The sequence below is a fragment of the Taudactylus pleione genome, unplaced genomic scaffold, assembly GCF_031769625.1.
Source record: "Taudactylus pleione unplaced genomic scaffold, aTauple2 ptg000488l, whole genome shotgun sequence".
Taxonomy (NCBI): domain Eukaryota; kingdom Metazoa; phylum Chordata; class Amphibia; order Anura; family Myobatrachidae; genus Taudactylus; species Taudactylus pleione.
The window spans coordinates 50,759-78,089 of record NW_028284890.1 but is presented as its reverse complement, the minus strand read 5'-3'; the positions used below and the strand labels follow the sequence as shown (position 1 = coordinate 78,089).

The 27,331-nt window shown below is 46.1% G+C and overlaps 1 protein-coding gene across 3 annotated transcripts in view; it reads left to right on the top strand.

The window, feature by feature from the left end:
• LOC148502608 (uncharacterized) overlaps positions 1-25,947 on the top strand; it is a 29,625-nt gene extending 3,678 nt beyond the window's left edge. Inside the window, exons 2-6 of one of the 3 annotated variants that reach the window (XM_088449588.1) lie at positions 4,301-4,492; positions 5,344-5,422; positions 6,560-6,657; positions 6,782-7,223; positions 21,824-25,947. In XM_088449588.1, the coding sequence (XP_088305714.1) occupies positions 5,389-5,422; positions 6,560-6,657; positions 6,782-7,223; positions 21,824-22,986 (1,737 nt within the window). In that variant the 5' untranslated portion in view covers positions 4,301-4,492; positions 5,344-5,388 and the 3' untranslated portion in view covers positions 22,987-25,947. Of the gene's footprint in view, positions 1-4,300; positions 4,493-5,341; positions 5,423-6,559; positions 6,658-6,781; positions 7,224-21,823 lie in introns of those variants that run through there. The other 2 variants (XM_088449589.1, XM_088449590.1) reach the window with 2 other exon arrangements.
• The last annotated feature ends 1,384 nt before the right edge of the window (positions 25,948-27,331 follow it).

Below are 27,331 nucleotides of genomic sequence, written 5' to 3'. Positions count from 1 at the left end.
GTGCACTTGTGTTATGTAGTACAGGAGGAAAGTGTGCACTTGTGTTATGTAATACAGGAGGAAAGTGTGCACTTGTTTTATGTAATACTGGAGGAAAGTGTGCACTTGTGTTATGTAGTACAGGAGGAAAGTGTGCACTTGTGTTATGTAATACTGGAGGAAAGTGTGCACTTGTGTTATGTAATACAGGAGGAAAGTGTGCACTTGTGTTATGTAATACTGGAGGAAAGTTTGCACTTGTGTTATGTAGTACAGGAGGAAAGTGTGCACTTGTGTTATGTAGTACTGGAGGAAAGTGTGCACTTGTGTTATGTAGTACAGGAGGAAAGTGTGCACTTGTGTTATGTAGTACAGGAGGAAAGTGTGCACTTGTGTTATGTAATACTGGAGGAAAGTGTGCACTTGTGTTATGTAGTACAGGAGGAAAGTGTGCACTTGTGTTATGTAATACTGGAGGAAAGTGTGCACTTGTGTTATGTAATACAGGAGGAAAGTGTGCACTTGTGTTATGTATTACAGGAGGAAAGTGTGCACTTGTGTTATGTAATACAGGAGGAAAGTGTGCACTTGTGTTATGTAATACTGGAGGAAAGTGTGCACTTGTGTTATGTAGTACAGGAGGAAAGTTTGCACTTGTGTTATGTAATACAGGAGGAAAGTGTGCACTTGTGTTATGTATTACAGGAGGAAAGTGTGCACTTGTGTTATGTAATACAGGAGGAAAGTGTGCACTTGTGTTATGTAATACTGGAGGAAAGTGTGCACTTGTGTTATGTAGTACAGGAGGAAAGTTTGCACTTGTGTTATGTAGTACAGGAGGAAAGTGTGCACTTGTGTTATGTAGTACAGGAGGAAAGTGTGCCCTTGTGTTATGTAGTACAGGAGGAAAGTGTGCACTTGTGTTATGTAATACTGGAGGAAAGTGTGCACTTGTGTTATGTACTAAACTGTTCCTAGCTGTCTTTTTCCTGAAAAGATCCGTTTGTATTTTGCCGTCTGGTGATCTTTGTATTCTCAGATCCGGGAACGTGACTTCTGTGTGGCTAGTCTCACAGGAAAGTGTTACGTTCAAATCGTTAGTATCGAGAACTCTGATGAACTCAAAAAACAATTAGATCGGACCATCCCAAAGAACAGAGGTTCCCAAAGTCCACCTTCACAGTCCACGTTTTAGGGATATCCATGCTTGAGCACAGGTGACTTAATTAGTACCTCAATCCATTTGATTTACCCATCTGGACTCAAGCTTGGATATCCCTAAAACATGGACTGTAATGGCGTACTTTGGGAACCTCTGCCATAGAATGATCCTACCTGTTAGTAAGGTACCTCTACTCTGGATCTTTTTGCCTATTCTAATTACAATGGGCACAAGATCACCTCAGCTATCTGCACGTTATATAATCTGACTAAGATCAGTTCTATGTGAGACTGAAGTTATAGGAGCTAGTGCAGATAAGGCACTGTTAGAATACGCTCTCTGACCTTATACCACTCAGACCAGTGCATATAAATACAAGCCTCCCTTTATTATATTATATAACTGTGATTGGTGATTCCTCATACAACAGTGCATTAGATTATTAGGGAACGTCATTCCAAATGCCTGATAGAGCATCTTATGAGATCTTCCATTAGAGGACAGCATTACAATTACTCACTATACTGTCGGTTATATAGATATAATACCTTTATATATTGAGCCCTTACATAGCTAGTGCTGTAATCAGACAGTGAGGAGGGTTTGTGAATACGTCTGCACACAGTCACTGTGGATACTAACAGTTGATGTGAGTTGAGTTTAATTAGATCTATGTGAATTATTATTTGTGAAGTGTCCATTGTCTACTGACACCCTATTCATACACTAATCATGGATTATTAAAATGTCATGACATAATATTCATATAATAATAAATAATACGTTAAGAACTTGATGTGGTAACACAACTTTTATTAACTGGTTTAATTTCATACTATTTTCTTTTCATTGTATACTTTATATTTCGAGGACAACATTTTTTACACATTAATATGAATAAAGGTTATATTTTAATATAGTTATCATATTCCCAAATAACTGAATGACAAAATTTTGTCATATTGAACTGATATAGGTCCGTGAGTGCCCCATAAAGGAATACTGTGTCTTTTTGTTTGTTATTTATAATATTATTATACAGGGGGAGCAGCCTGTATTGTCCTGTTATTATTATAATTATACAGGGGGAGCAGCCTGTGGTGTCCTGTTATTATTATTATTATACAGGGGGAGCAGCCTGTGGTGTCCTGTTATTATTATTATTATACAGGGAGAGTAGCCTGTGGTGTCCTGTTATTATTATTATACAGGGAGAGCATCCTCTGGTGTCCTGTTATTATTATTATTATTATACAGGAGAAGCAGCCCGTGGTGTCCTGTTAAAATTATTATACAGGTGGATTAGCCTGTGATTTCCTTTTTATTATCATTATAGAGGGGGAGCAGCAGGTGGTGTCCTGTTATTGTTGTTGTTGTTATTAATTGTTGTTATTATTATATACAGGGGAGCAGCTTGTGGTGTCCTGCTACAATAATTTTACAGGTGGAGCAGCCTGTGGTGTCCTGTTATTATATAGCAGCAGATACAGAGTTATAATAACACAAATGAGCTGTCAGATAAAGAAATAACACATAATAGGTATAACATGTATGTATGGGAAATAGTTTGTATCACGACAGTCAGAATCCTGATGCGCCCTATACCGTCTGCAGGATCCGGACGGGTCAAAATGCCGACAACTTCAAATGGTGAGTGTTAGGGTTAGGCTGTGGGAGTGGAGGGTTAGGGTACCGGAGGGGAGGTTTATGGTAAGGCTGCGGGAGGAGAGGAGGTGGTTAGGGTTAGGCTGCGGGAGGGTGGATTGGGTTTAGAGTTAACCTTAGGATACTTAGTGAAAATGTCGAGATTTTCAGTGTCGGGATTCCAATTCTGGCATTCCAACCATCTGCATTTTGACCATCGGGATGTTGAACCCAACCCCTTATGTACGAGGGTGGTCAATAAGGTAACAAGACCTCTCATGTGTAATGTTCTCTATTTCATTCTAATTACCCACCAGGACAGAGCAGGTAGACCACTGCTTCCCCTCACACCCATTACACTGCGCCTCATATCAGTCATACTGTCCCAGCATCAGGTGTAAGATGGCGGGGCTGGCGGTAACATGGGCACACATTAAGGTGCATAGTGTGATCAGATTTCTGTGTATAAAGGGCACATCAGCAGCTGTAATTCATCACCAGCTTATTGGAGTGTACGGTGATAATGTCATGGTAACAGGTTTGGGGTTGGTGCCTTTGATAACAGCAGGACATACATTCAAGATGAGCAGCCAAGCACGTCCACTCAGCCAACCGCATGCATGTGTTGTTACAGCGCTACCATTGGGAGATACTGGACCATCCTCCCTACAGTCCTGACCTGGTACTAAGTCATTTCCATCTCTTTGGACTATTGAGGAAGTACCTGGGTGGAAGGTGATTCACAGCCGATGGTGAAATTCAGCATTTGTCATATCCTGGCTTCAGACGCTTGACCCTGATTTCTTCTAGGCCAGAATAGATGCCTTGGTGTAACGTTGGAACAAATGTTTAGACAAGTACGGGCTCTATGTGGATAAATAATCTGTACTAAGGCCATGCTATTTATTATATGTATATGTACAAGGTGACTACATTTACACAATGAGAGGTCTTGTTACTTTATTTATTGAACCACCCTCCTATATATACCAGATGATACATAACAGGAGCTGGGGAAGGATGTGTGAGAAGGACACAGACAGGCCATGTAACAAAGGGCAGCACTCCCTGAGCTGAGACTGTCTGTCAGGGCGTCTTGTTATCCTGAGCAATAGAGACTCTCTCAGAGACAGCCAGTGGCTGTGACAGTCCCCAGATCCTCAGAGTGTCACTGATTATCCCCCAGGACATGTCTCACCCCACCCTACGCTGCACACGCACGGCCGGCAGGCTGGTCACACATGTAACATACATCTGAGGTGCGGTCATTTGTCATTTCACCATTTGTGCAGAGTGACTGATGGGATTCTGTATTGTGTAACCCTTTGTGTGTCCCCTGGGCTGCCTGCTGTCCTATCCCTGTGTTATTAACCTCTTCTGTTCCCTTCCCCCTCCCCTGTGTTACTGACACCTCTGTACAGCTGTTACACCCCCTGTTGTGCACTGACATGACTGGGGAGGTGAGGGGATCTGGGAGTGTATTCAGTGATATTTTGTGTCTCCCCCAATACACAGGATTACACAGTAGTGAAGAAGACATCCGGTGACTGTGAGACACCCAGCAGCCATCCCCGTGTGTCAGGAGAACTGAGCAGGACCCAGAGCCCCATCACGGTGCCTCCACCTCACTCACTGATACATGAGAGAGACAATGACCAGAAGATCCTGGAACTCACCAATAAGATCATTCAGCTGCTGACTGGAGAGGTGACTGCTGGGAATGGGACATTATACAGTAACACCAGGGGAAGTGTCTGGGTGATGACTGGAGAGGCGACTGCTGGGAATGGGACATTATACAGTGACACCAGGGGATGTGTCTGGGTGATGACCGGAGAGGTGGCTGCTGGGAATGGGACATTATACATTAACACCAGGGGATATCTCTGGGTGATGACCGGAGAGGTGACTGCTGGGAATGGCACGTTATACAGTAACACCAGGGGATGTGTCATGGTGATGACTGGAGAGGTGACTGCTGGGAATGGAACATTATACAGTAACACCAGGGGATGTGTCATGGTGATGACTGGAGAGGTGACTGCTGGGAATGGGACATTGTACAGTAACACCAGGGGATGTGTCTGGGTGATGACTGGAGAGGTGACTGCTGGGAATGGGACATTGTACAGTAACACCAGGGGATGTGTCTGGGTGATGACTGGGGAGGTGACTGCTGGGAATGGGACATTATACAGTGACACCAGGGGATGTGTCTGGGTGATGACTGGAGAGGCGACTGCTGGGAATGGGACATTATACAGTGACACCAGGGGATGTGTCTGGGTGATGACTGGAGAGGTGACTGCTGGGAATGGGACATTATACAGTAACACCAGGGGAAGTGTCTGGGTGATGACTGGAGAGGCGACTGCTGGGAATGGGACATTATACAGTAACACCAGGGGATGTGTCTGGGTGGTGACTGGAGAGGTGACTGCTGGGAATGGGACATTATACAGTAACACCAGGGCATGTGTCTGGGTGATGACTGTATCACTGTGTGTGTCAGGTTCCTATAAGGTGTCAGGATGTCACTGTCTTATGTCTCCATGCAGGAGGGGGAGTATATAGAGGAACACAGGGCTTTGTGCAAGGACGTAATGATGGAGAATCACCGGCCCCTCACATCACTGGGTAAGAGGAGACTATAACTTATTGTACAGGAGAGAGCAGGTATGGGGACCTCTATATACACACATCACCTGATAATCACATATATCAGTGTTCTCCCCAGGCACCACCCGGCACTTTGAGATCCTGCAAGTGGGGACAGTATCTGGGAGCTATATAAAAAGGACCAGATCCTACAGACTTTGCAGATTTTTCATAATCAGATGACTGAGGGGCCTATTCATCATCACTTAATTTTCACAAAAGAAAGTGAAAGTGCACATTTTCACCTGCAATTGTAAAAATTAAGTTATCGTGCCATTCATCAAGTAGGTAAAGCAGGAGATATCACAGCTATCTCCTACTTACCTTCCTTTTGTGGAACGGCCTGCTGTCCCCACACACTAGTATGGGGACAGAATTCATCAAGCTCCGGAAATATAATATTTTCAGAGCTTGACTGTGGGAGCATTCGCCATCTTCAGATGGCGAATGCTCCTGCTATGGCATTGCAACCCGCTCCTTCCCTATGGTAAGGAGGTCCAGGTTGCGATGAGGGATGTTTTCAGATCCCTTCGCCCCTGTCTGGCTCCTTCCTTTGGATGTCGGGACTCTTATGCGCATGCGTGACCTGTAGGTTAAACATGCGCAGTCCCGTCACTGCTCCGCTAGGAGCAGTAAAAAGATTCACTGCTCCGAAAAGGAGCAATGAAGCGGCTCCCGGGGACAGCTGATATCGCATCAGCTGTCATTGCGCCGGTGCAATGATGAGTTGCTCCGGTAGCCGCGGTGAGTCAGAATGTTAATTGTAGGGGTCCATTCAGACCCTGATAATTAACATCATGAATAGGCCCCTGGACCTCTAATAATAAGAAAATTACTATATGAATTGTTATTTCAAGTTTAATTGTAAGGTCAGGGTTTAAAACATTTTATTATTGCGAAGGCCCTCACCCGGCTACTTCATGATGCCACCCGGCTGGAAAAAATTTCTGGGGAGAACACTGTTTATACAATGTACTCAGTCACTGTGTGTCTCCTACAGATGGGCCCAGTTATAGAAATACCCCAGAGAGATGTCCCCGTCCTCTGTATTCCCAGCACTGTACAGAGGAGAATCACATATATACAATGTACTCAGTCACTGTGTGTCTCCTACAGATGGGCCCAGTAACAGTAATACCCTAGAGATATGTCCCCGTCCTCTTTATTCCCAGGATTTTACAGAGGACTATCACAGGATCCCACAGGAGCATCAGGTACCAAAGGGACTGTCACTATATGATGTGTAGAGATGCTGTGTGTGTCTAATACACTAATATTCTACTGTTTATTCTCAATTATTGAAACCAAACATTATTTAAAAAAACTATTTCTGTTTAGGGTGCAGCTCATACTAATAAGGCAGAAGATATAGAGGGAGAAGAAGAGACGTATGTGACTGATATAAAGGCAGAAGATATAGAGGGAGAAGCAGAGACTTATGTGACTGATATGAAGGCAGAAGATATAGAGAGAGAAGAAGAGACGTATGTGACTAATATGAAGGCAGAAGATACAGAGCGAGAAGAAGAGACGTATGTGGCTGATATAAAGGCAGAAGATACAGAGGGAGAAGAAGAGACGTATGTGACTGCTATAAAGGCAGAAGATACAGAGGGAGAAGAAGAGACGTATGTGACTGATATGAAGGCAGAAGATATAGAGGGAGAAGAAGAGACGTATGTGACTGATATGAAGGCAGAAGATACAGAGGGAGAAGAAGAGACATTTGAGAGGAGTGATCAGCAGTGTAAGGAGGAGGAAATCCATACAGATAGCACAGGTGAGTAATACACACTTACTACAGAAAACAGTCACATATTCTCCTTTCTCAGTCACTACAACAATCTCTTAGCCTACACCTTTCACTGTCAGTACAAACTAATGAGGGAAATGTATCTGCCTAGTTGGGGAGTCGGGAGCCATCAGCCCCTATTATACTCCTGCTCTCCCCCCTCACATCATGTCACTGTGTGCTACCAGCCCAGAGATCTGACCAGTCTCCTCCAGGATATGTTTAAGATGCCGGCGGTCGCAATCCCGACTGCCGGCATCTAGAATCCTTAATCCCGGCTAGGGTTAAATGACAGGCGTCTATAATCCAGACGCCTGTCATTTTCCCGACACTGGCGCCCGGCATCCCGATCGAAGGGATGCCGGGCGCTGCAAGCGGACAGCCGCAGGGGTGGGGGAGGGTTACGTTTAGGCCACCTGGGGGGAACTTAGAGTTAGGCACCCCCCCGGGAGGGTTAGGGTTAGGCTAGGGGGAGGGAGTGTTAGGGCTAGGCACCCCCACTGGGTCTTAGGGTTAGGCACCCCCCCCGGGATTTAGGTTTAGATAGTGGGGAAGGGGGGGTTAGGGTTAGGCACTTAGAGGGGGGAGGTTAGGGTTAGGCACCCCTAAGGAGGGTTAGGGGGTTAGAATAGAATAGTTTATACTTACCTTTAGACGATCGGGATTTCCAGCGCTGTCGGTCTTCCGCTGCCGGGTTATGCTGTTTTGTCGGGCTGCCGTAGCCGGGATTCGAACTGCCGGTCATGCGGCAGCCGGCATTCCATACCGAATGCGTCTCCTCCCCACACTCTCTGGTGTATCTCACACACTGAGATGGAGATCACAGCAGGGTGCAGCTAGTATGACCTGTGTGTGATATAATGTATAGACCATGCCTGCACTCTGTTACACATACTGAGATGGAGATATGGAGAGTGTGAGGACACAGCAGGATACAGCTAGTATGACCTGTGTGTGATATAATGTATAGACCATGCCTGCACTCTGTTACACATACTGAGATGGAGATATGGAGAGTGTGAGGACACAGCAGGATGCAGCTAGTATGTCCTGTGTGTGATATAATGTATAGAGCACTCTGCACTCTATTAGTAGTGACTGTTTTAGCTCAGTGTAACATCCATTACAGTGTAGATCAGTGGTCGAAGTGGGAATTTGTAGTGGGGGTATGGAAAAAGTAAGGTTGTAAATATGCGGGCTCAGGCTGTGTATTTACACACACATTGCCGCCAGCGCGGCCGCAATGTGTGTGTTAATCAGCAGCCGAAGAGAGTCAGACAGACTCTCATTGACTTCTGCAGCGCCCACTGCAAGAGCCGGGCTGGAGCTAACTCATGAGCTGGCCTTCCAGCTCCTGCCGTGGGTATTGGGAGAGACGTCATGACGTAGCTCCCATAATGCAGAGCGCGCCAGCCCGGGAGGACTGATGCGTGGATGAATGCGGGAGCCGGAGCTGGGATTCAGGTAATTTTTTATTTTATTTATTTTTATTATTTTTTTGTCAGCACTACTGGGGGGCACTACTGTGGGGGGGGGACTACTACTGGGGGCACTACTGGTGGGGGGGACTACTACTGGGGGCACTACTGGGGGGGGAACTACTACTGGGGGCACTACAACTGGGGGCACTGCATCGGGAAGGGAGACCTCTACTGGGGACTACTACTGGGGGGGCTTACTACTGGGGGCACAAGGGCCACTGCACTTGGAGGGACCACTACTGGGGGCACTAAATAGGGAGGACCACTACAGGGGCACTGTATAAGGGGCACTGCATAGGGGGGATCAATACTGGGGGCCTGCATACGGGGGATCACTACTGGGGGCACTATATAAAGGGCACTGCATAGGGGGTACCACTACTGGGGACACTGCATGGGTGGGACTACTACTGGGGTCACTATATAAGGGGCACTGCATAGGGGGTACCACTACTGGGGACACTGCATGGGTGGGACTACTACTGGGGTCACTATATAAGTGGCACTGCATAGGGGGGACCACACATTAAGGTGCAGAGTGATGAGAAAGGGGTGTGTCATGTTGGCACGTCCATTTTAAAGTGACCATGCCCTCATGACCATACCCATTTTTCGGCGCATAGGGGGGGCTTGCCCTGAGCTCCAAATACCCTAGTTACGCCTCTGTACACACAGTAGTGCCCATTACACATTATGCACTTTGAATTCCCCCCATAGAATTCACATGAAAAAAACACACATTGTCACCAATAACAAAATACAAACAAACACATTCCCCACAGTAATAAATACACACACACAGGCCCCCACAGTAATAAATACACACACACAGGCCCCCACAGTAATAAATACACACACACAGGCCCCCACAGTAATAAAATACACACACACATATGCCCCCGCAATAATACACACACACACAGGCCCCCACAGTAATAAATACACACACAGGCCCCCACAGTAATAAATACACACACACAGGCCCCCACAGTAATAAATACACACATATAGGCCCCCACAGTAATAAATACACACACACAGGCCCCCACAGTAATAAATACACACACAGGCCCCCACAGTAATAAATACACACACACATAGGCCCCCACAGTAATAAATACACACACACATAGGCCCCCACAGTAATAAATACACATACACATAGGCCCCCGCAATAATACACACACACAGGCCCCCACAGTAATAAATACACACACACAGGCCCCCACAGTAATAAATACACACATATAGGCCCCCACAGTAATAAATACACACACACAGGCCCCCACAGTAATAAATACACACACACAGGCCCCCATAGTAATAAATACACACACAGGCCCCCACAGTAATAACCACACACACACACACAGGCCCCCACAGTAATAACCACACACACACACACACAGGCCCCCACAGTAATAAATACACAGACATAGGCCCCACAGGAAAAACATACACCATAGAAGGTATTACTCACTAATCAGTCAACAGAGCTGCGGAGACATGGTACAGGTAGGCAGGTTGTCTCCTAGGATGGTGTCTGTCCAGAGGCAGTGTGTAGTCACAGAAGGAGTGGAGATGAGAAGAGGAGCAGGGAGTGGAGTTCCGACCTTCAACCCGCAACCCCAAAGGAGCATGAAGCAGCAGCAGTCAAATGAGGAGCAGGGGAGGTTAGGCACAGAGGGAAAGGAGATGTGGTTGTGAGCAGGGACCGGAGTTCCATCAAGCAGCAACCCACACCCTGTGGGAGCCAGGAGCAACAGCTGTCAAATAAGGAGAAGGGGAGGGGAGCGGAGAACAGGGACCGCATTTCCGACCATTGTAATCTGCAACCGCGTGGGAGACAGGAGCAGCAGTAGCAATTAATTGAGAAGGATGGGTGGGGAGGCACTGAGGGAGTGGAGATGATGTGGGGAGCGGGGAGCAGGGACCACAGTGTCCATCGGTAATCTGCAACACCGCGGGAGACAAGGGCAGCAGTCAATTGAGGAGGAGTGGAGGCACAGAGGGAGTGTATCTGTGTCTATGAAGAGGGGAGCGCCGGAGATCCATCCAGTAGCAACAGCAGACAAGGGCCATCCAGCCTCCCAGCCCTGTGAGCAGCAGAACTTCCGGCGAGAAGCAGCATTATACAGGCAAGTGGCAATCCGGGCTCTGGAGTGTGTGGCTGTATGAGTCACACGTGCAGCCACTCCCCCGCTGTGCAGAAGGCCAGAAGCTCACTGTAGTGTACAGACACAGCAACTTCTGGGTCAGTGCAAATCGAAGTGCCGGTATGTCATACCGCCGCATACCGGCACACTTCGACCACTGGTGTAGATTATAGATAAGGTGTCTGAATTCAGTGCAGGAAATCCCAGGTTTAAGCCCTGATGTTGCACCCATAGTACATAACATATCATAAGAGAGAGAATCTGGGGGAAGTGTATGAAGCCTTAGAGAGAGATACAGAGGAGAAATTGCCCACAGCAGCCAATCAGCTTCTAGCTATCATTATCAAGTACAGTCAGTGAAATGACAGAAGCTGATTGGTTGCTAAGGGCAACTTCTCCACAAACCTTCTGAAAGGTTTGGTACATCTCCCCCTTTGTAATTTTTAGTGATTACTCCCCGGCCAGTGTTACTGCTGCACCCTAATCCTCCTCATGAGAAACATCGCCAAATACATGATGAAGTCATTGGCCGCCATTCAGTATAGCGCGATGTTTCTGAGGGTGGAAGAGGAACTCTGATGAAAGTTCCGACCGCGCGGCTGTTTGACGGCTTAGCCCAGTACTAACAGCCTCACAGCCAGCACTTTAGTCGGAGAATGCCGGTTCTCAAGACTAAATACCCAGGTTACGTCGTTACGCTGAATTTAATTGCTCCGGGAGCTCCCACAATCGCGACCACTGACTGTAGGAGATGTTGGGGTACAGCCGGGCATGTCTTATTATAGTTACACAGTATGCAGATGTTGGGTACAGCCGGGCACGTCTTATTATAGTTACACAGTATGGAGATGTTGGGGTACAGCCAGGCACGTCTTATTATAGTTACACAGTATGGAGATGTTGGGGTACAGCCGGGCACGTCTTATTATAGTTACACAGTATGGAGATGTTGGGGTACAGCCGGGCACGTCTTATTATAGTTACACAGTATGGAGATGTTGGGGTACAGCCGGGCACGTCTTATTATAGTTACACAGTATGGAGATGTTGGGGTACAGCCGGTCACGTCTTATTATAGTTACACAGTATGGAGATGTTGGGGTACAACCGGGCACGTCTTATTATAGTTACACAGTATGGAGATGTTGGGGTACAGCCGGGCACGTCTTATTATAGTTACACAGTATGGAGATGTTAGGGTACAGCCGGGCACGTCTTATTATAGTTACACAGTTTGGAGATGTTGGGGTACAGCCGGGCACGTCTTATTATAGTTACACAATATGGAGATGTTGGGGTACAGCCGGGCACGTCTTTTTACAGTTACACAGTATGGAGATGTTGGGGTACAGCCGGGCACGTCTTTACAGTTACACAGTATGGAGATGTTGGGGGTACAGCCGGGCACGTCTTATTACAGTTACACAGTATGGAGATGTTGGGGTACAGCCGGGCATGTCTTATTATAGTTACACAGTATGGAGATGTTGGGGTACAGCCGGGCACGTCTTATTATAGTTACTCAGTATGGAGTTGTTGGGGTACAGCCGGGCACGTCTTATTATAGTTACACAGTTTGGAGATGTTGGGGTACAGCCGGGCACGTCTTATTATAGTTACACAATATGGTGATGCTGGGGTACAGCCGGGCACATCTTATTACAGTTACACTGTATGAGATGTTGGGGTACAGCTGGGCACGTCTTATTACAGTTACACAGTATGGAGATGTTGGGGTACAGCCGGGCACGTCTTTACAGTTACACAGTATGGAGATGTTGGGGTACAGCCGGGCACGTCTTATTACAGTTACACAGTATGAGATGTTGGGGTACAGCCGGGCACAACTTATAGTTACACAGTATGGAGATGTTGGGGTACAGCCGGGCACGTCTTATTATAGTTACACAGTATGGAGATGTTGGGGTACAGCCGGGCATGTCTTATTATACTTGCACAGTATGGAGATGTTGGGGTACAGCTGGGTACATCTTATAGTTACACAGTATGGAGATGTTGGGGTACAGCCGGGCACGACTTATTATACTTACACAGTATGGAGATGTTGGGGTACAGCCGGTCACGTCTTATTATAGTTACACAGTATGAGATGTTGGGGTACAGCTGGGTACATCTTATAGTTACATAGTATGGAGATGTTGGGGTACAGCCGGGCACGTCTTATAGTTACACAGTATGGAGATGTTGGGGTACAGCCGGGCACGTCTTATTATAGTTACACAGTATGGAGATGTTGGGGTACAGCCGGGCACGTCTTATTATAGTTACACAGTATGGAGATGTTGGGGTACAGCCGGGCACGTCTTATTATAGTTACACAGTATGGAGATGTTGGGGTACAGCCGGGCACGTCTTATTATAGTTACACAGTATGGAGATGTTGGGGTACAGCCGGGCACGTCTTATTATAGTTACACAGTATGGAGATGTTGGGGTACAGCCGGGCACAACTTATAATAGTTTCACAGTATAGTATAGTTATGCAGGAGCACTAATTCCCATATAATTATTCTTTCTTCTTCAGGGTCCATAGGCTCCACAGGGAGACCTTGGGGGTATACCTGGATCTGGATCCCGGGCACCATACAGTTAAAAGCTTTTCTCCCAGGATGCACTGAACCATCGACCTCTATACCCCGCGACCGAGCCAGAGGCGCCTCAGTTCTAGTTGTGCCCGGCCATAGTCGGGTCACTGTTTGCGCAGGGGGGCTGATTAGCAGCCACAAAGCTATTTTATTTTTATGAGTTTATAGTTTTTTTTCTTTTCATTCTTCAGAGCGGCAGCGTCGGACTGTCCATAGGCCATCTGCGCTTCCGCTCCTTCACCCCGCCGACGCCAGTACAGATCTGTCTGGAGAAGCGTGCGGACCAGTCCCCCTGTATACCTTTCCCCTGGGGTCAGTGTATACAGCAGACACTGAATCTGGGCAGCTGATTGTAGTGCCAAGTTGCAGTAGGTATTTTCTATCTGCATTGTATGTCACTTATGCCAGTGCTGGCTTTTTTTTTTTCTCAATTCTGTCAGTCTGTATCTATCCCTTTCCTTTTCCTACAGCCCTGACCGGTGTGTGAGGGGAGGTTTTATGGATTATATATCTCTATATATCAATTATTTGTGAGTCTGTCACATGTGTGCTGCACGGTGCCGTATTGTTGGACCAGTGTTTTGCATCCCTTGTGGGTACTCAGTTTTGCGCTTCCTGATTTCCCGTATATATATATTATAAGGGCACAGTCGGCCTTTTGGGGTTCAGGTAATTGAGAAAGTTACAGTTTTAAAACTATTACCTCAGGAACCCGCCATTATACAGATAGAAAGTTTCAATTTGTTGCGCAGCCTCAGTAGGAGCCTCCAGCAGGTGTACTCACTGTGGCTTCACTCGGGTGCACCAAGATGGCTGTCATCTGCGGGCGGTAGCGGCGATGAGCTCAGGGGAATTAGACTGGTGTTAGCTGCGGCCGGGACCTGGGAGGTTGTGGGCGTTAGCTCCTGGCGGGACCTGGGGACGGTAGCGGGCATTAGTGGCAGTGGTGTAGGCGTTAGGCCCCGGGGGAGGTAGCAGCACACAGATGCTCGGATCTGAAAGATCTGCAATACCTGCATCTGTGTTTAAATAAACAAACACAGAAACAAAATACGGGATCAGTAAAGGTGCGTACACACTGTGCGATCAGGAACAACAGTACGAGTACGACATTGTAATCATGTAACGATCAGTCGTTCAGTGCAGGCACACTCCATCATTCCTGAACATGGCCAATCTGTCGTTATCGGCAGATTGGCCTGCAATGTCGGAAACGATCAGCGGGCGCGTGCATCGCTGGTCATTTCCTACATTTTAGTGCACGATTACTGAGCGATTGCACAATTACGATGTTGTAATCGTGCAATCGCTCAGTAATATCGCCCAGTGTGTACGCCCCTTAAGATTCGTCTGTGCATCTGTGTTTAATTTAAAAAAAAAACTTGTTTAAAAATAAAAAAATGGCGTGGCCTTCCACCCAAAAACAACAACCAGCTCCGGGCTAGGTTTTGCTAAATACAGGGGACAAAAAACGTGGGGCTCACCCATATCAGGCTTTTCATAACCAGTCCTGGTTGCCAAAATACTGGGGACAAATGACCTAGGGGTCCCCCGTATTCAGCACAACCAGCACTGGGCTCTGAGCCGTCCCTGGTTCTGGAAATACAGGGCAAAAAAGTGTAGGGTCCCCCTGGATTTACCAGAAACAGCACCGGACCGTTTCTAGTGGGGGGGGGGGGGGTGATGCCACAGCCAGGGAAGCCCTTTCACCGAGCCCCCCCCCAGTCAAAGCATCAGCCCAGGCCGGGGATCCCTGGAGAGCTGGGGACCCCCCTAATAAAGGGGTCCCCCTCTCCAGGGCATCCCAGGCTGATAGCCCGGGACTATCCACGGCACCCCTGGCCGGTGGGTGCCGGGTTGATTATGTAAAGTGTGGTGCAATTAAAGTTAAAATATTATCTTTCGCTGCAGAACTACAGTTCCCAGCAAGCCTCCCCTGCATGCTGGTACTTGGAGAACCATAGCAAAATCAATATTAAAAGACCACAGAACACACACACCGTAGAAAAGTAAAATTTTATTACAACTAACATGCACACACACGTACTCACTATCTCACATACTCACCTATGTATCCCTGTAGCCAATCTGTCCTCTTCCCCAGTAGATAATCCTATGGAGTACCTGTAATAAAAAATCCATACTCTCCTCCTCCTATACGTGGATCTGTCTTCTTCGTTCCAAAGTAGGCAATCCAGGGTCTTGGCAAATAAAAAACACAACAACACGAACATTAGTAGTGTCCTCTAAGGACACTACACATTCAATTTTTAACATAAATGCATAGGGCCATATTCAGAGGCAGAAAGTCCGTGGTCAGACTTTTCACCATCATCGCCGTTTTTCAATGGGATAAAGTATCGGGCGCGTACACGCTTATCCCCGTATTCAGTTAGGAATCGGCGAAAACGGGATAAAAAAAGGTAAGTATCAAAAAATCCTGTCACTTTTGGGGAAATCTTCCTGTCAACAACCAAAGATGGTCTGACATGGGGGATCACTATGGGTACCCCCGATTTGGCATGCTGAAGGTAATGGGGGGTTTTAACCAGCTGCGGCAGGTGCATTAATGCGTCTTTGAAGAAGTGGTGAAGAATAGCATTTGGTTTTCGTTTTTAGTAAAAATAACTACTCCCATCAAATTTGGGGTACATGAAAATGGGTGCAAGCATATTTTTAAGTCCCTAAAATGATTTTTAAAAATTATTCAAAAATGCACCTGCCGCAACCACCCGCATTCTAGAAAACACCTGCAGCATACTTGGGGACCACCCTGAGTCAATTTCGCTAGTTTTTAACCCCTTTTTTTGGGCTGTCCTATGCTTGTTTTTTTTTAAAAATTTTTACACAGATTACTTTAAGGGGAGATTCCAAAGGCTGCAGGGTACTTTTTTTAATTCTACACCCCAATTCTGCAATTTTTTTCGCCACCTATGCAGTGGTGAAAACTTATCCCCGTTTTTTTACAAAGACTTTTCGCACGTGCGAAAAGTCTTTAAAATTGAATATGGGGATAAGTGAAAATGACATCGGCGATGAATTATCGCTGATAACGGACTTTTCGTTCCAAATTGAATGGCCCATAGATGGATCTCACAGATGCGCCCGTGCATTTGTGACTTATTGATTTTATTTTCTCAGGCGCATGCCCAGTACCGGTGAGCACTCTGTCGCCCGCTGCTGCCCCTCCGCACCCATGCTGCTGTTGCTACCCCGCACACATACAGTCCACCCCTGCAGCCGACTCTCGTCTCCTGTGTTCCGGCCCCTCTTCCACCTGCGCTAGTGTATCATTTTGTTGCCCTTCTTCCCTACAGGTGACCCGGTTTGCTCCTAAAAACCCTGATTGTTAATACATTTTAAAAAAGCAATGAAATTCCATAGCCAAAAAACCTTAAGGTTTCACATGTCCCATTAGGGCTTCTTAGACATGATCTCAAATTTCACAAAACCTACTGAATTTCTGCCACTCAAACTCTAAAAAGCAATGAAATTACGATCATTAAGGCTGACGCCTTACTTTACATGTTCCTTGCATAATACAGATATGGAATGCCATGACACAATGTGGTTAACTGCAGATTCAGCACTCTCACAGAATGAGATTGCTGTCACCCACAAAATGGTGGAGCTGCTAATTCACAGAATTGTATCCTCATTGGAATACACCAAACAGCCATCCTTCTCTCTTTGGGTATCCCGCAAATATTGCAGTCTACTCCTGGGCCTCAAACTGTTGTTCCCTTTCGGGGGTTACCACTCTATATGCAATCCCCTCTGGTACCACAACAATGTCATTTCCTTCCAGGGTCTTACGCAAGCTGTGCAACCACCCTGGGTGGATGTTTTCTCTAGTTCAGTTCAGAGTTTGGCAGTTTCGTCTATGGCCTGTCAGACCATGTTGCGGAATGAAAGACCTCAGAAGGCATCTAAAGGCGTCCTGTATTGTCATCCCAGTCTACGCAACTCTCGGACTTGTCATCAGATGATGGGGAAATGGCTGGGGTGTCTGATTCGGATTCCCCTGCATTGTAGGTGGAGCCCAAATCCGCTATTAATGTTCCAGCATTGGTAAGGGTGGTCCGATCCATACTAGATATAGAGGATGACGTTCCTGCCCCTAAATCCAAATACCCTGAGTTTAAACAGGCTACGGTGACTTCAGCAGTTTTCCCTCTTTATGACCAGCTGGCAAACCACATGGCCTGGCAATCGCCTGGTAAGAGGTATCAACCGCAAAAGTATTTGGCCTCATGTTATCTGTTCTCTGACGGTCATTGCAAGAAGTGGGAATCGCCACCTGCGGTGGATTCTCATGTTACTCACCTGATTAAGGGAACTACTCTGCCTGTGCCTTCCATTTCTTCTCTGAAGGATTCTACAGACAGGAAGGTGGAGCCATGCCTGAAATCTATTTACTCTCTCTCTGGAGCTGTGGCCCTTCCGTCCATGGCTATCTCTTGGGTGGCTAAGGCCATTGAGAACTGGGCAAATGTTCTGGAGGACACCTTCGCCAAGGAGGCCTCTGAGACTCAAAGGTCTCTAGTGGGCCACATGATGGATGCAGCCGACTATATTGGTAAGGCTGCTTTGGATACCAGCTTACTGACCTCCAGAGTCTCGGCCGCAGCCGTTTCTGCTCGCTGCTCTTTGTGGTTACACTCCTGGACGGCGGATGCTGATTCCAAAGAGGGCCTGGAAGCCTTGCCCTTCAATGGGTAGATATTGTTTGGCCCAGACCTGGACAAAATTGTGGACACTCTGGCAAAATCTAACTCAGCTTTTCTGCCATTTGCATCAAAGGCATTTTGCTATTTGCTCCTTCAAAGGCTAGAACCTCTTCCTTTCGGTCCTTTCGTTCTCAAGGAAAGCCCAAAGGACAGTCTTTCCCTAGACAATCAGCGGCCAAGTCGACCTCTAAGCCTTAAGCTACATACACACACAATGATTTTGTTACCAACGATTTTATGAATGATTTTCTGTCAGATTATCTGTCAGATTTTTTAAAGTGTAATGAACGTTTTTTTCCCTTAATGAAAATCGTTGAGTTGACAAGTCTGCCTGAACTACAAACGTGAACGCACATGAACGATAATCGTTCATCGTTTGACTCAGAAAGTGAACGATTTTTTCAAACGATATCGTTTAACGATAATCGTTCAAAAAATCATTGTGTGTGTACGCAGCTTTAGAAACAGGCCTGGGGTGCCAGAAGCCCTACTACCTACAGAGGATAAACCCTCAGCCTGATGGAACGGGCCTCCCTCTGGGGGATCCCAGGGTGGGAGGCCGACTTCTTCAGTTTGCCCAGTACTGGTGTCATCCAACCAAGGATGCATGGATAAAAGAAGTGGTCTCTCATTTTCATCAAAGACCTCCCCACCAGTTTTTCTGCAGGAGCCCTCCTATAGACAAGACCAAGGCCTTACAGATTCAGGAAGCCATAAAGTCCTTGCTGAAAGCAGGGGTTATTGTTACAGTTCCACTATCTCAGCGCGGGACTGGTTACTACTGTACTCTGTTTCTGGTTCAAAAGCCGAATGGGCCGGCCTATTCTCAACCTCAAATCTCTGAACAAGTTCCTCCGGGTGCCCAGGTTCAGGATGTAAACTTTACGATCCATCATACTGGCTATGGAACCTGGGGATTACATGGTATCACTGGACATTCAGGATGCATACCTACATGTCCCCATAATGCCTTCCCACCAGCATTATCTGTGGTTTACTATACTGCAACAACACTTCCTGTTTCGGACGCTGCCCTTTGGCCTTTCCACGGCTCCAAGGGTATTTACCAAAATTATGGCGGTCATGGCAGCCCACCTACGGAGTCAGGGTATACAACTCCTGCCGTACCTAGACGACCACCTGTAGTTGGCGTGCTCTCCAGAGGTACTTCAGCAATAGTTGCACCTGATGATCGCTTGTCTACAAGCGCACGGGTGGCTGATCAGTTGGAAAAAGTCCTCATTCCCTCAGAGAATGGTTAATTTGGGAGCCTTTCTGGATCCTCATCAGAGAGGATTTTTCTATCTCCGGAAAAGATCTCTCTGCAACTGTGGGTGCGCAATTGCCTGCTCTGTCGCCGGGTGTCGGTACACTCGGCAATGCAGGTTCTAGGATCCATGATGTCCACATTCCACGTGGTGGAATATACCCAGTTTCATTCAAGGCCCCTGCAGCGACTGATACTATCCAAGTGGAACAGATTACCCCACCAAATCAGGACTCAGACGCTGGTGCGCCTGTCTCTGCCTTGGCTGCTACAGACAAATTCTCTCACCAAGGGTTGCCCCTTTTGGATCCCGGACTGGGTACTTCTCACAATGGACGCCAGTCTCCGGGGATGGGGCACGGTGAATGGCCCGCATTTGTTTCAGGGCCGTTGGACAGTGGACGAAGCTTTCCTTCCAATCAACATATTGGAACTTTGGGCTGTGTACAGGGCCCTCAGGATGACAAGACACATATTTCACGGAAAAGCCGTGCAGGTTCAGTCCGACAATGCCACCACGGTGGCTTATTTCAACCATCAAGGAGGCACTCGAAGTTGGGCAGCAATGACAGAAGTGTCATGCATCCTGACTTGGGCAGAGAGTCACTTCCTGGCCATCTCGGCAGTGTTCATTCCGGGAGTCCTCATTTGGGAAGCGGACTACCTCAGCCATCACAGCGTGCATCCAGGGGAATGATCTCTTCACAAAGAGGTGTTTCAGCTCTTAGTGGACAAATGGGACCTCCCAGAGGTGGACCTCATGGCCTCCCATCACAATCACAAGTTGCCAGTGTACGGGTCCAAGACAAGAGATGCCGAAGCAAATGGATGCTCTGTCAGTGAAGTGGACCTTCCAGTTTGCGTACCTGTTTCCTCCAGTATCCCTGGTTCCTCGGGTTCTTTGGAATTTCAAGCAAGACGGAGGCATGGTCCTGCTAGTGGCTCCAGCTTTGCCCAGACGTAATTGGTAATCAGATCTTCGGAGTCTCTCCATCGACACTCCGTTCCTGCTGCCTCAACATCAGGACCTGTTGTCTCGTGGTCTTTGTCTTTACCCAGACCTGGATTATCTGTCTTTGGCGGTGTGGCTCTTGAGACATCCATCTTAAGCTCCGAGGGATTCTTTAGCTTGGTCATCGGCATGATGCTTCGAGCACTTAAGCCAGGATCTACCAGAGTGTGGCATACATATTCTTAGTGGTGTCGCACAAGGCATTCGACCCTCAAGTGTTTCGTATTTCCAGAATATTAGCATTCCTTTAATCTGGTTTGGACCTCCTCACTGGCCTCGTTGAAAGTGCATGTCTCTGCACTATCTGTGTGGTTCCGCTCCTGGATATCCACACCTTTTTCCAATGTGTTCTCCAGATTCAACCTCCCTTTGTCCCTCCGGTGGCTCCTAGGGATTTGGTTGTAGTTCTTCAGGCCCTCCATTTGAACCACTAGATTCGGTGGAAATTGAGTGGTTAACAGCTAATACTCTTTTTCTTCTGGCAAATGCATCTGCCAGGAGGGTGTCGGAATTGTGGGTTCTCTCCTATTGTTCTCCCTTTCTGATATTTCACAAGGATAAGGCTGTGCTTCGCACTCGCCCTGAGTTTCTTCCTAAAGTGGTTTCTAATTTCCACATTAATCAGGAAATTATAGGACCGGCCATTCTGTCACCTGACCTCTCAGCGGGCGAGACCTCCTTGGCTGTGGTCCGTGCTCTCAAAATTTATGTGGACCGGACCAGTTCCCTTTGGAAATTGGAATCATTATTTATGCTCTTTGGATTTCACAAAAAGGGATGGCCAGCCGACAAACAAACATTGGCTAGATGGCTTCGTATAACTGTCTCCAGAGGCTTACACACAGGCAGGCCTGCCTGTTCCGGCTTCTGTTAAAGCTCATTCTACTCGGTCTGTGAGCCCCCCTCGTGGGCAGTCTCCCTGTGGAGCTTATGGATTCTGAAGAAGAAAATGAGTTATGGTAAGAACATACCTTGGTTAACTCTTTCTTCGAAGTCCATAGGGTCCACAGGGCACCCGCCACGACACACCTGGCTTCATGTGGGTTCTTATGTTGGTCACCTGTTTTCCGTCTCCTCTGTGAGTGTGATTTTTGAGTGTTCCAGTCTTCTCTCTTTTTTCCTCCTCTGGCCTTTGGCTACTTACCAACTGAGGTGCCTCGGGGGCGGGGTATAGAGGAGGATGGTCCAGTGCATCCTGGGAGCAAAGCTTTTAACTGTGTGGTGCACGGGATTCAGATCCAGCTATACCCCAAGATCTCCCTCTAGACCCTATGGACTTCGAAACCAAGCATTAATCAAGGTAAGTTCTTACCATAACACTCATTGTTCCCAACAGATGGACACAGCAACAGGAATAACTCGGGGAGACGTCTCATATCTCCAGATGGTGACGTAGATGATAACTTCTCAAAGGACTCTCCAGGAGAAAACCCCATTATCCCCAGTATGCATCCAGCATCTCACAGTACAGATATATCATCTGATCTCTCTAACCATGAAGAATGTTCCCCTGATAATCCCAGTAGTGTTACACACAGCTCAGATCACACAGGTGATAATCCATTGTCATGTTCTGAATGTGGGAATGGTTTTACCAATCAGATCAGTCTTTCTATACATCAGAAGAGAGTTCACGTTTCTGAGAGGCCTTTTCTGTGTTCTGAGTGTGGGAAATGTTTTCCGCTGAAAGGAACTCTTACTATTCATACAAAGAGTCACACAGGTGAGAGACCATATTCATGTTCTGAGTGTGGGAAATGTTTTACACTGAAAGGAGCTCTTACTAGACATACAAAGATTCACACAGGTGAGAGACCATTTACATGTTCTGAATGTGGGAAATATTTTTTGCATCAGGGAACACTTGATGTACATCAGATACGTCACACAGGTGAGAAACCATTTCCATGCACTGAGTGTGGGAAATGTTTTACAAAGAAATCAAACCTTGTTATACATCAGAGATGTCACACAGGTGAGAGGCCATTTTCATGTTCTGAGTGTAGGAAATGTTTTACAGGGAAATCAAATCTTGTTAGACATCAGAGAATTCACACAGGTGAGAAACCATTTCCATGCTCTGAGTGTGGGACATGTTTTACACAGAAATCAGATCTTGTTAGACATCAGAGAATTCACACAGGTGAGAAACCATTTCCATGCTCAGAGTGTGGGAAATGTTTTACAGAGAAATCAGATCTTGTTATACATCAGAGAATTCACACAGGTGAGAAACCATTTTCATGTTCTGAGTGTGGGAAATGTTTTACACAGAAATCATATCTTGTTAGACATCAGAGAAGTCACACAGGTGAGAAACCATTTCCATGCTCAGAGTGTGGGAAATGTTTTACAGAGAAATCATATCTTGTTAGACATCAGAGAAGTCACACAGGTGAGAAACCATTTCCATGCTCAGAGTGTGGGAAATGTTTTACAAATAAATCTGCTCTTTTTAGTCATCAGAAACGTCACACAGGAGAAAAACGATGTGTATGAGCATCTAGAAATATATAGAAATTGCAGCGGTATTTGCAGTACTGTAATATTGGGAATTATCAGAACAAGCATAAATACAATGTTAGCCTAGATTGCTGTCCCTGCTTAGTGAAGGTTAAATTACATTTGCATTATCACACTATGGGCCTGATTCAGCAGTGGAAGCAAATGCAGCTGCAGTCTCTTACAGATTGCAGGTGCTAATGGCGGGGCACAGCCTCCATAACCACGCCCACTGCTGTCTTCTTACCGTACAATGTCGCCCTCCTGTGTAATCATCGGTACCATCGCCGCACATCAAGCAGTCACACAGCATTTACATCAGGTCTGACCAGCCGCAAACACTGCAGCTCTCCTGACACGCAGAGAGGTCTCATGCTGCAGCTGCCATCGCTATGGCTAATTTATACACACCCATGACATGGCAATCACACGGACAGACACGCCTATGACATGGCGATCACACGGACACACGCCCATGATATGGAGATCACACGGACACATCTGCAGGACATGGCGATCACACGGACAGCCACGCCCATGACATGGCAATCACACGGACAGACACTCCTGCAGTTTTCTGTCCACCCCCCTGTTACTTCCCCCCCAAATGCTGTCACCCTGCCACTCACTATGCGATGTATTCCTCTGTGCTTCCGTAATCACAATGTGATCGCTGTACGTGCGCAGTGTAACTTAGATGCTGGTGTGATGGCAAACATTCGCTCTATCTGTGTAACTATCATCATTGTGTCCGCTGGTGAATCAGCCCCTATACACTAATATATTACATTTTATTATATATCCACACGGATGTCACCAACATAGGGCTCCCACACATTCCTCATGTAATGGCTGTCAGTTTCCTTATTCTATCAGATCAGAGTTTCCCAAACTCCACTATTACAGGCCAAGTATTAAGGATATCCATGCTTGAGCACAGGTCACTTAATGCCTTAGTCAGTTTGAATTAACAATGTGTATTAAAACATGGATATCCTTAAAACTTGGATTGTAATGGCAGAGTTTGGGAAGCTCTGTATTAGAATATTATTGTGCTATTGGCCTATTTGTACAGTAACAAGACCACATGATGTAATATAGGGACATAACTAATCTGTCATCATGACAATGTGCTGGGGATGTAATATGGGAAGTGGGAAACTATGACATCATGTGATGACTGGGCTGTAAGTGATAGGGTGAGATGGGCGATATAATGACATCTGTAACCGCTGATTTTATCTCACTGGATCCAGTATTCTCTGGTTGGGTTTCCTGGTAAATGGATCTCTAATCTCCTTACAGCAGTCTGATGTCTGGTTCCTTCTAATTAGATTCTCTGTAACCTACTATTTACATTATTCCAAAAGATAAGGACATTACAATGATTATCACTTATGTAATTTGTACATTATTATATAATGTAATTAGTGTTGGGACACAGGAAGCTGCTGGTCCTGGTATAAACCACTAACAGTAATGTACAATAAGTGCATCAGGCTCCCGATATCCCCAGCAGAATACATATGTGAGCAGGGTACGAAGTAATTGGGGAATAATACAGGGACATTACAGGATAAGTAGGATCAGTACAGGTTGTCCCCAGTATGTCCTGTCTCACCTCCCACAGTGGTGACACCACCAGTAATGTGCAGGGTCAGGAGATGGAGATTATTTGGTAGTGAGGTAGTGAGCATAGAAAGGACAATACAAGCTTTGTTATTAACCTACAAAAATAGTTCAAAGAGTTTGGTAACAAGTAAGAAAATCAAACACCGCACGGACCTGTCTGACGTCCATGTGGGGTAACACAGCTGCGTGTCGCGCTTGTTAGTATTTTCCACACTTTTTGACCTGCAACTTTTTGTACATTGTTAGTAAAGCTGGAATAGTGACCAGTTGTCCTTTTGGTGGTGCACATATTCTGTGATGGCCTAGGTGTAAGATCTTTGTTTTGTTTTTTAGATTTATCCTAACTTTGCTTTTAGTATCTTTATACTGTGACTGTCTTAGTATCCATTTCTCATACCCAAACAAGAAAGGTTTTGTCTTACACGTGTGCCCCTCTCTCCTGTCTCCTGTCACTGTGACACCGCTCTGGTGTTGGGGATTTGCTCTCTGATGGGCACCTGCATGGATACACTGGCCTGTCCTGTTATTACCTCCTATCATGGTATATATCAGTATATTGTTAGTACATATGTATTAGATAATATGTCATCTCTATTGTATGTGTGTCATGGAGGGAATGACAGCACTGTGCGAGTATCATATCCTGCAGCTTATAATACATGAGTAATACAGAAATGACGTATTGTACACAAGCCATGAATAATAACAGGAATTGCTCTATATGAGTAACTGGACTTTACAGGACTATTATGTGCAGGATGTTACTCTCATCTTTAATGTAAGGACTATATTATACCAAAGAGAGAAAGCCAGAACAGCTATTCCTCATGGATGGCTCCTAATACGTACAGACCACACCTGATGGAAAATGCCAGGATGCTGCACATCTCTGAGCGTTGGATGTATGATCTGTTATCTATATACAGGTGCACAGCACAGAGTCACTGCACCAGTATGCCGGGAGCCTCACATCATTACTCTGTTCTGTTACCTAGCTGTATCCATGTCAGTCTTGTCTGATCATAGTTGTAATGGAGTTATATGAGCTGAATTACTTTGTGCTGCTGTTACCATTCTCTTTGTAGTTAAAGATTTCCAGCTCCACCCACCTTATCTGCTGCTTGTGTGTCTGCCCCCAGGTTTGCAGGATACAGCAGCTGCTCATTTTATAATCTGCTTTTCTTGCACTATTCTAGCAGCAAAACATTCACACAATATTATAGTAATCTGTAGTATTAAATATTCAATAAATAACATTCCAAGTGTTACTACAGAAGGAAACTATATTCTTGTAACCTTGCAATAAAATGACTCTGATGTAGAAAATTCTGCCTCACTGCTATGTTTAGTGATAACTTGTGTATAAAGGAAAAGGCGATGTGTGGGGGGAATGAGGGATATACCTGTAACCATTTTTTTATTGGGATGTAGTCGGCAGCTCTGCGGTAAAATACTGGCGATCAGAATCCCAGCACCAGAATCACCGCTGACATCCTGATGGTAAGTATTAGGTTAGGTACAAGGAGGGGGCTGAGGGGGGATTAGGGTACTTACCTCCAGGCATCAGGATTCTGACTGTATGCTGCTGTTGGTATTCTGACGGCCAACATCCCATCCCCAACTTATTATATTAATACCAGGGTTCCCATGTAGTGTATAGTAATACCAGGGTTCCCGTGTATAGTATAGTAATATTGGGGTTCCCGTGTAGTGTATAGTAACCGGGGTTCCCATGTAGTGTATAGTATAGTAATACCAGGGTTCCCGTGTAGTGTATAGTATAGTAATATCGGGGTTCCTGTGTGGCGTATAGTTTAGTAATACCTGGGTTCCCATGTAGTGTATAGTATAGTAATACCGGGGTTCCCGTGTAGTGTATAGTAATACCGGGGTTCCCGTGTAGTGTATAGTATAGTAATACCGGGGTTCCCGTGTAGAGTATAGTAATACCGGGGTTCTCGTGTAGTGTATAGTATAGTAATATCTGGGTTCCTGTGTGGCGTATAGTTTAGTAATACCGGGGTTCCCATGTAGTGTATAGTATAGTAATACCAGGGTTCCCGTGTAGTGTATAGTATAGTAATATCGGGGTTCCTGTGTGGCTTATAGTTTAGTAATACCGGGGTTCCCATGTAGTGTATAGTATAGTAATACCGGGGTTCCCGTGTAGTGTATAGTAATACCGGGGTTCCCGTGTAGTGTATAGTAATACCGGGGTTCCCGTGTAGAGTATAGTAATACCGGGGTTCTCGTGTAGTGTATAGTATAGTAATACCGGGGTTCCCGTGTAGTGTATAGTATAGTAATACCGGGGTTCCCGTGTGGCGTATAGTTTAGTAATACCGGGGTTCCCATGTAGTGTATAGTATAGTAATACCGGGGTCCTCGTGTAGTGTATAGTAATACCGGGGTTCCCGTGTAGTGTATAGTAATACCGGGGTTCCCGTGTAGAGTATAGTATAGTAATACCGGGGTTCTCGTGTAGTGTATAGTATAATAATCCCGGGGTTCCCGTGTAATGTATACTATAGTAATACCGGGGTTTAGGTGTAGAGTATATTATAGTAATACCAGGGTTCCCGTGTAGTGTATAGTATAGTAATATCGGGGTTCCTGTGTGGCGTATAGTTTAGTAATACCGGGGTTCCCATGTAGTGTATAGTATAGTAATACCGGGGTTCCCATGTAGTGTATAGTATAGTAATACCGG